This window comes from Chionomys nivalis, chromosome 14 (assembly GCF_950005125.1).
Source record: "Chionomys nivalis chromosome 14, mChiNiv1.1, whole genome shotgun sequence".
NCBI classification, from domain to species: domain Eukaryota; kingdom Metazoa; phylum Chordata; class Mammalia; order Rodentia; family Cricetidae; genus Chionomys; species Chionomys nivalis.
In genome coordinates, this window is record NC_080099.1 from 45913555 (window position 1) to 45922747 (window position 9193).

At 50.5% G+C, this 9193-nt stretch overlaps 1 protein-coding gene across 4 annotated transcripts; it reads right to left on the minus strand.

Moving 5' to 3' along the window:
- Positions 1 to 893: 893 nt before the first annotated feature.
- Positions 894 to 8504, minus strand: Pura (purine rich element binding protein A). 4 transcript variants are annotated; one of them, XM_057789111.1, is made up of 2 exons: positions 8417 to 8504; positions 894 to 1998 (listed from the first exon to the last, which is right to left on the minus strand). In XM_057789111.1, exon 2 carries the CDS (start codon positions 1858 to 1860, stop codon positions 895 to 897), a length of 966 nt encoding a protein of 321 aa, XP_057645094.1. In that variant the 5' UTR covers positions 1861 to 1998; positions 8417 to 8504; the 3' UTR covers position 894. The 4 variants fall into 4 exon arrangements, with proteins under 4 accessions (XP_057645094.1, XP_057645096.1, XP_057645095.1 ...); XM_057789113.1 differs by lacking the exon at positions 8417 to 8504 and adding an exon at positions 7639 to 7960; XM_057789112.1 differs by lacking the exon at positions 8417 to 8504 and adding an exon at positions 7515 to 7960.
- Positions 8505 to 9193: the final 689 nt, after the last annotated feature.

Genomic DNA, 9193 nt, shown 5'->3' on the forward strand with positions numbered 1-9193 from the left:
TTTCTTTTACTATTTGAATAACTTTGGTTCCAACCATAAAAATCACAACTTAGCAAATTTCATTTAAATGCCTTTTTTAATAATTTCTTCATGTTCACAGAAGTTTCACTGACCATTTTTATATGTTTAAGGTCCAGATGCAATGCATATTGTATAAAAGAGAGCACTTATTGTTTACCTTGCATGAATTAAACCTACGTACCTTGAACTCTACAAACTTCTGCATAACATTTAGACAAAGCTCAGACACACAGCATGCCTAGCCCTCATATATATACACATCTCTAATCACAGGTATATAGGATGTCAAATATACTATAATAACCTCCATGTAAGGTTTGAAATTTGGTAACAAAATGAGAAAAACTAAAAATATTATTTTACGTGTTCTAAAATATCTCTTTTTTGTGCTAAAGTCAAATGTTAGCTCAACATGAAAAGGACTTTTTATATAATTCAGCAATATTATAATCTTGACCATTTTGCAAACACTTTTAATAATAATAGCTTAAACGTGTACAAAAGTTCTTGGTTAATTAGGGAAATAAACACTCAGTTCTTTATATTTTTTAATCAAGTAGGAAACACAGTTCATATAATGTTATTACTTTTTGTATATTTTTTTGTTTTTTGTTTTTAGCAGCTGCTTACTGTTTTACATGGTGGATAAAGTGGACAACATCCAGCGATGGGTGGCAAGTCAAGAAGAGAAACTGTCAGTTGGTGGAGGTTCTGTGGGTGGTGCTCCCTTGGAGTTTAAGTTTTTTTTTTTTAACTTTTTAACTTTTTATTTTCTCTCTTTACAGTATATTTTCTCTGTGTGTGGCTGTGTGTGTGTGTACACGTACGTGTATGCGTGTGTGTGTGTGTGTGTGTGTGTTTCATTCAGTTTGATCAATCTTCTTCCCCTTCTTCCTCACCCTGCAGTAGCAGGGTGGCAGCGGTGGTCTCCTCCTGTTGCTGCTGCTGCTGCTGGTGGAGCTGCTCACAAGCGGCCCGCTTCTCCCTCTGCTTCTCTTGAATCTTCTTCATCTCCTCCGAGTACTTGCAGAAGGTGTGTCCGAACTTGGCCCACACCTTGTAGGGCACGGTGATGGAGTTGCGGTAGGTGGGCTTCACCTCACTGACTCGCATAAACACGCCGTACTTGTTGGAGCCCACATCGAAGAAGAAGCGCTTGTTGTCCACAGTCAAGGAGGTGCCCTCGGGCAGCTCGGCCGGCTCCTCCTCCACTCCATAGTCGTCGATGAGCTTGGCCAGAGCGTCACGGAACTCGATGAGCCCCTGTGCGGGCAGCGCAATGGTCTGGCCCTGCGTGGAGCCCAGGCCGGGCCCCCGGTTGACTGTCTGGCGGATGCGCAGGAAGCGGCCGCGCTGGTTCTCCTTGAGATCCATGTAGTACTTGCGGTTTTCGCGCACCAGGAACTCGCTCTTGAGCGCCCGGCGTGGCTCGTCCTGTGCCTGGGCCAGGTCGGGCGGCTGGCTGGGGCCCAGCTGCGCGTAGTGCTCGATGAAGTCGCCCAGGTAGTCGCGGAACTCCACTGCCACAGACATGGAGAGGGTGAGGCGGCTCTTGTTGCCGCCAGCGCCCACCTCAGCGATCTTCAGGAAACGGCCCTTAGCGTTCTGCTTCACGTCCAGGTAGAAACGCTTGTTCTGGATGTCCACCCGCTTGGAGGCCAGCTCCTGCGTCTCGTGCTGCAGCCCCCCCGGGGCCCCGCCGCCGCCGCCACTGCCGCCGCCGCCCCCGCCGCCACCACCGCCCCCGCCGGAGCCTGAGCCCGAGCCTGGGTGCCCAAGGGAGCCGCCCGAGCCCAGCGCCGCACCACCCTGCTCGCTGCCGCTGTCTCGGTCCGCCATGATGCTGCGCTCCGCCGCCGCGCCGCCGCCTGCCGCTCCGCCCGCCGCCTCAGTCGCCTCAGCCGCCGCTGCTTTCCCTCCCCGGCTCCGCCTGCTGCCGCCGCAACCCCCACAGCCAGTCAGCCACTCTCGCGAGATCTGCGGGAGAGACGAGACAGACGAGACCCGGTAACAGGGCACTGACTCCCCAGTACAGTAGCAGGACGCCCTACTGTACGCGCCCACCCGCCCGCCGGCACGTGACTGCGCCCCTTCCCCAGGCCAGCAACCCTGCCCGCCTGCCCGCCAGGCGGCGCCCACCCGCGGGCCCTCGCCCTACACCCCTCTCCAGAGTGGGGGAGCGAGCGCCGCGTCGCAGTTCTGCTGCCACCGCAGCCTCTGCCGCCACCGCCGCCGTAGCTACCCCTGTTGGCCAGATCCCAGGCGGCCTCGACTTGGGGACCCGGGGAACTGGGGGGGGGGTATGCCGTATTAAGCACAGAGATCAGGCCTGACTCTGCTTTCCAGTGACCCCCAAAGAGAAGATTGGGGGAGGGGCCTGCGTAGCACAGCAGAGTAGGACGCAGAGGGTATACCGAGTCACGGCCTCCCTTTCCCCTGTGGGCCTGACCCAGACCCAAACCCAGACAGCGTTGCCCGCCACCCGGCAGGACTGTCTCCTACCGCAGAGCCGTGGCCGAAGAGGCAGGCGAGGAAAAGAGGTGCTGCGGTGGTAAACCCTTAGCTGCAGAGGGGGCTGCTGGGGACGAGGACCGGGCGCCGGCAGCAGTGGCGCGGAGCAGCAGACACCTAGCCCGTCCCTCCCCTCTCCCTCCCCTCGCTCCCGCCGCTCCCCCTCCCCGCGCACGGCAGCGGCTCTGGCCTCAGATGATCCCGCTCCCCCCTCCCCCCAACCGCAGCCCCGCACAGTCGGGCGGGCGCACTCACCAGCGGGGGGAGCTGGGCTAAGGACAGTAGCCGCACCAGGGCCGAGGTGCCCGCAGTGCCTATTCCCGTAGGCTATGCCCTTACTCCCAAACAATAATAGAAAAGAAACCCACACTCACCCCAAAACCTGCAACCAGACCCCTTTGGGACCAGGATTGCTTGGTTGCCTCCCCCCTCCTCCTTCTGAGATTTGGGAAGGGGGGCACCATGCTTAGGGCTCAGCCCAGCCTGGGTTGTCGGCCAGCTCTGCAGATGAACCAGACCCTGCCGAGAGTATTCAGACCCCGGCCCACTCTTCTTTTGGAAGGACCCAGAATGGAGGAGAAAACCCAATCAGGCTTTCGGAAATTCATGAACTAAAAATGTCAGGAATTTCCTGGGAAACGCAGTTCCTTACGGGATTCATTAAAGCAGGTTTGCTTACCCCTTTACTCTTCCACCCAGAAACTTCCAGTATCCAAAAGAGCCCCCACCCCCGGTAAAACATTAAAAGATCTTGGATTTTATGCAGACAGATTACTGACCATTAATTAACCAATCAGTCTTAGCTACTAAAAGGAATCTCCTGTGCCCATAGGAAGGGGCCCAAGAATAAAGATGGAGCTCAGAAATAAAAATTTTCTTTTTAAACTATAACTCATAATCTAGGGCTTCTTTTCCAACACCCAGAAAGATAGTGTGTGCTCGTACTTTACTGCAGTGTGCAGCCCTGTGGCACAGCGAAGGCCTATTTCCTGAAGACCCTTGCCAATGACTCCAAACTCTACATTACTGGAGAGGATACAGACCATGCAGCCTTATCTCTGGCTTTTTCGACACAGATTGCTGCCTCTACCCTAGAAATATGCCTATTCATCTGCGGGTTCTACTTCTACTGAACTCCTTTCCTTCCACAGTAAGGAGCCGCCTTCCCCACTTAGCTGCAGAAACCGGTAATTATAAGGTTGCCTAATGGGGAAAGAATTAAAGTAAGACCAGTCTATGGACAGATGCCTTACAGGTCTTGAGCCCGAAAAGCCCCTTAATATGGCCTTTTATATTGGGGGCAAACCTGTCCACTGGGTGTATATGTCTTCTGTATCTCTGTCTTCTCCTAACCTCTGTCCCCAGCAAGAGCTCCATTTTAGTGTTAGGCACATTCACTTCCCATTAATAAAGAAGAAAGAGGGCAAATAACCCTGGTCACCAAAGAGCAAACTAGGGAATCCCGAGAACCAGCCTGAGAAACATGCACCTGCATACAGTGACATCTGAAAGTGCTCCCTGAAGAGGAAGCTCACTCTGAAACAGAAACCTTTGCTAAGGGCCTCACAAAGAATTTCTCCTTAATTTAGAAGCAATCACTTACACATAGGGCCTTTTCAGTGCTGAGTTTTCTGCACTCTCTCCTCCATCCCCAAGTCTGTTGGGTTAAGGGAAACAGGAACTTTTAGAGGATTTCCTACCACAAAAACAAATTCCTGAAGACACAGAGGTGCCTACAGGCTCTGATTGTTCCTTGAAACAGTCAGGACCCTGGATAGACCCCGGCAACTCCAGTAACCTAAATGCTGAGTGACGCGGGATCTGCATAGAACAAAGCGGTCTCCTGGTCTCAGGCTTCCACGCTTCCACTTGTAACTGAAGGAAAGGTCCAGTGAAGTCCGGTTCTAGAGAGGCACCTGCCCTTCTTCAAGAGTTTACTTTACAAAGAACAAAACCATACCCCTAATGAGAGCTCAAGATAGCAAGGCCATGAGATTTTGATGAGGCCACCCACAGCCAGTCCCTACATTCTCCCAGACTTGGGGTTCCAAATCGCCTTCCCGGATCAACTTCGCAGTTAATACAAACATTTATTTCCAGGGGTTCTGAAGCAGTTTGAATTTTGGAGAGCCCTGATTTTCTGGGAAGAGGAGCTATCACCAGGAATTGACATTTTCCTCAGAGGAAAGGCAACTGATGGGGTTTCTAAGTAGAATACAAATTAAATATCATTTGCACACTTAGAGTGGGAATTTCGAGTGAAAACCAGCAAATGACTGAGACTTCTGAGTAATTATACGCTTTATACAGTCATTGTATATGTAATTTCTACCTGTACAAGCCAGCAGCTCTTCTTTATATCTAAAAAGTAAACAAGACTGAAGCTTCCCCCACAAACAATTCAACAATGTTAGCTAGGTAGCATATTTTTACTACTTCATCAAGAGCGTCAACTTCAGGATAAGCTTGTAAATGTGGACTTTTTCCTTTCTAAAAGGTAAAAGGCGGCTTTCCTTAGGCTACAGGTATGACATTCGTCTTAAAATGCAGCCAGGAAGAAATGAATATTAACATACAGGATAGTCTTAAAATGTTTAGAACTTTAAGTAGAAATTTAAAAATTATATTTGCATCCTGGCTTTGAAGATCTTTAAGAAAATTGTAGATTTAAAGAGGTTGTTAGCCATTTGTTAACTACCTAAATATACTAACTTGATAAATGAAAAACCTTTTCTAGTGTTTAGCTCTTTGAATCTATTACTTCAATATACATAACTGTTAAGACTAACCTTACAATTTCATTCCAGTGTAGGAAAAACTAAAAAGAAACGAAATATAATGTGTAGCAAAATATTTATATTAATGAAAAATCATCAAAAAGAATTATTTCCCTTTCACTCAAAAATTGCTTACATTTAGCTGATAAAGATTTCTAGGTCCTTTGAGTCTCTTTATCAACACTATTACACACTTTAAAGAGAATCAAGACTAAAAAAAATTTTTTAGTCACTACATATTTAACAAACTTACCGACATTTTTTTTTGCATAAGGACACAGACTGAGATAGACCAAGAAGGGAAAAAAAAACCCTCAATTTTCCTCTGCCTCAACTACAGGGATTCTGAAATAATGTAATTCACCTTTTATTTTTACAGGAAAAAACAACACATAGTAATAAAAATAAACTTGAAGAGAAGCTATTTACCTCTGTATAGTAAACTCTTGATTGTAGTGCTCCCAACAGAAACAACACATTAATACTTTACAAAGCCCAAATCCCTCCTTCCCCCAAAAGAGAACATTTGAACTTTATTCAAGTGCTACTTGGGTTAAACCAGACAATTATCTTCAATACTTAAATCATTAAAAAACCAGAATGTTAGGCTGCAAATGTTCAAAGCAGAAGAACTCCCCATTTCTTTAGGGCTTCCACCAAGGGAGTAAGGGACACAAGTAAACGGACGGACGCTAGCACCATAACCATCTCACAGCACTAATACTGCCCGAGTCCTTTTAAAGAAGCTTTCAACAGCCTACCCACTCTCGAAAATTAGCTTTGACACTGTATGAGTATTTAGAACTAAAGATATGAACTAAATATTCAAATTCAGAAAAGAAATATTTAGTGATAAATAACCTTTGCATTTCCAAAAGGTTTTCATCTTAAACATCTGCAGAAGAGTTAAATTTAGCACACATTCTAAATTCCATAAAAAAATGCACAGAACCCAACATTTTACGGACCCCAAAGGTCCAAACAAAACCGATTCAAATGTCAAAAGCTCTCTCTTCATCTGATACTTAAATGATTTTACTAGTACTATACTCAAGGAACTGAAATCAGCAACTTTTTCCATACTTTAGCCAACACTCCAATTTTCAAAGCCGCAATTCCCTTAAGTCTTTTGGGCGGGGACAAAGGGGGTCTTAAAGTAAATAAAAATTTTCCTTTCCCCTCTGGAAGTCTACCAAAAGATGCCAAACCAAATCCAGCCTATTGTAAATCTCCCTTCCAAGGACATGGGACGGTAACATGGACATCACTGCTAAAATATGCCTTAAAGTCCTTAGCTGGACAGTAACGTAAGGGGCCCAGAAGAAAACCAAGCCTCCAATAGTTCCCTCAGAGACAAAGGAAAAGGTGGCATTTTTCGGGGGAGGGGGACGACTGCCGACAGCTCTGTTACACCTTGCAGGTCTCTAGGGGCCTCTCTCTACCAAAGTTCAGGCTTATGGTAGATACATTTGCAGGGTTCCTACAACATCGCAAGTCACCTCTGGTCCTGCTGTCGGTCTCAGAGGAGATCCTCCAGCTTCACATCCCTTCCTTTGCCCCCACCGCCACCCCTCACCCCGACAAAAGCTAATGAGCAGGCAGGCAGACCTAGCGCTCAGGCTATTGCTCGGGCCACCCATCCTTGGGCCTGGCGATGTCAGCACCGATTTGCTTTGCCCTTTAAAAAAAAATGTAAAAAAACAAAAAAGCAAAAAAGCCAACAACGCACCTTGGGCGTATGTAATGCGGGGGGGGGGCGGAGCGGGAGAAGGATTGGTAGTGGAATCTAATTTATAGATCCCTCCTTCCTCTTCCCACCTCCAAAGGATGCAGGACTGGGAGTGTCAGCCACGTCTAGCGCACTGTCCCAGGCCTCGGGGCCACTGTGGTCTGTGGAAATGGAGCTCAGAGATGGAAGAGGGAAAAAAACAAACAAACAAAAAGCCCGCATCATTGATGGTCTCCAGTGCCTGCGGGGGGAGAATTGTTCTTTAAAGGGGGAAATGTTATGATGTTCCTTCTCGGAAGCGGGAGGGGGTTCATTCGTCTCCGCCAGGCCCGGGATGGGGGGGGGCGTTGCTGCACCGCCTGGGTCTGCAATGGCACTCTAATGATTTCTGGGCTGCGAGAGGACTGTGGCAGGGGACAGGGTGGGCGGCACCTCGACTGTGGCAGTGACAGCAAGCAAGGTCGCAAGGGGCTTACCGGGGCGGGCGGGCTGGCGGGCGCTGTCCTGCCGCAGGTGAGGGAGGGCGCGGGCTGGAGGGAGGGAGGCCGGCGCGCGCGAGGCGGGCGCGAGCAGGAGGGAGGGGGAGGCGCGCGCGCACACCTGTTCTGGACGGCGGCGCGAGCCGAACGGCGCCTCTCTCGGGCTCTCCGGGCTGAGCCGCGAGGAGGGCGGGCTGCGGGCGGGGGCGGGCCGCGAGGGGAGGGGAGAAGGCGGAGGCGGCGGCCGCGCGGCGGGCTCGGGCCTCACTCGCTCGCTCTGGGTCTCGCTCCCGCGGGCAGGCCGGGCTGACACCCGGCTCCTCCCGCTCACTCACAGCCCCTCCGGCTCTCACTCTCTCTCTCCCTCTCTCCTTCTCCTTCTTCCCCAGCGGGATCCGCTCGCCGCCGCCGCCGCCGCCACGGCGAGTCGTGGCAGCCAGACGTCGGCGCGTAACCCGGCGCTCTTTGCGTGACTCCCGGCGACGTCAGCGCGCGCCCCGCGCTGCCCACCCCCTCCGTGGCTCGCGCTCGCGGCTCCGTGGCGGCCGCGGGAGGCGAGCGCGCTCCTCGTCCCTGCCTCGTACGCGTGAGCGCGCCCTCGCCGCTCTTGGCGCGTCAATACCGCAGCCCAGGCCCCGAGGCGCGTCTGAGGACCGTGCCCGGGTGGTTGCTCCCTCCCCACCCCGCTCCCGGGGCGCCCCTAGGGGGCTCATCCCGCGCCGGCGTTCTCGAGGCCCAGGCGGGGCTCAGGCCCGGGTGGAAGCCTGAAGGGCCTGCGCCAGCTCCGCGTTAGGGCCTCAGCGTCACTGCGGCTGCTGCCGCCACCTCGACACACGCCCCCTCCCTCCGCCCGGCTGGCTCAGAGGCGGCGAGTCTTTCATCTCCCGGGAGGGTCTCACCTTGGCCTTCAGACACCCGCCAAGAGGGGCTGGAGGGGCGGAATTAGCGACAGCGGAGAGGCTAGATGAGGCTCTTGCTCCAGCAACCATTGACAGGAAGTGTGGGGTTGCTGCCCAGCCTCCCACGCAGTGTAGGTGAAGCTGGGCCCCTTTGAGGGAATGTGACTAAGGACAAAACCTTGATAAATATTATTTATGCGTCTTTGTGCAGAGAGAGTAGAAGGGGCGAATTATTTTTCATAAATTGCTATGCAGGGGTGAAAGCCAGGACTGTATAATGTCCTTTAAGATTGCTTATGACATCTTCCCAACTTTGAGATTTTTGGTGCATGTAACATTATCTCAGAGATCAACATTCAGCACACAGAATTGACATAGATCAGCTAATGATGATCTGCAGAATAAATAACAATCGGCTTTCACCATCTTTATTTAAATAGATCTCCCAGAGAAGCCATATATTATTTGGGAAAATAAAGAGGCCACTAAAAAAGCATTTCAAAAGAAATGACCCGTTACTCTTCAGCCTGTCTCCAACACGTTCTCGCCTCTAACTACGGAGTAATGAACGTTTTGTTCTTAAAGTAACTTAACTGACCAGATTTTAAAGTTATTTTGAATATCCACGACAAATGCCCTGTTGTTAGGCAATAGAACTTTAAAGTTCACTAATCTTCAAGAGAATTTTATCTGGTGAAACCGTGAGAAAAGTAGAAAGGATGCACGGTACATCCTGGTTTAGAGATAAGAATTTTTGAGTTGGAAAAGTTAGTTGTC

Excerpts from the sequence above, each read along its gene's own strand:
- Pura (XM_057789111.1), bottom strand. The coding sequence starts at position 1,860 with ATGGCGGACCGAGACAGCGGCAGCGAGCAGGGTGGTGCGGCGCTGGGC.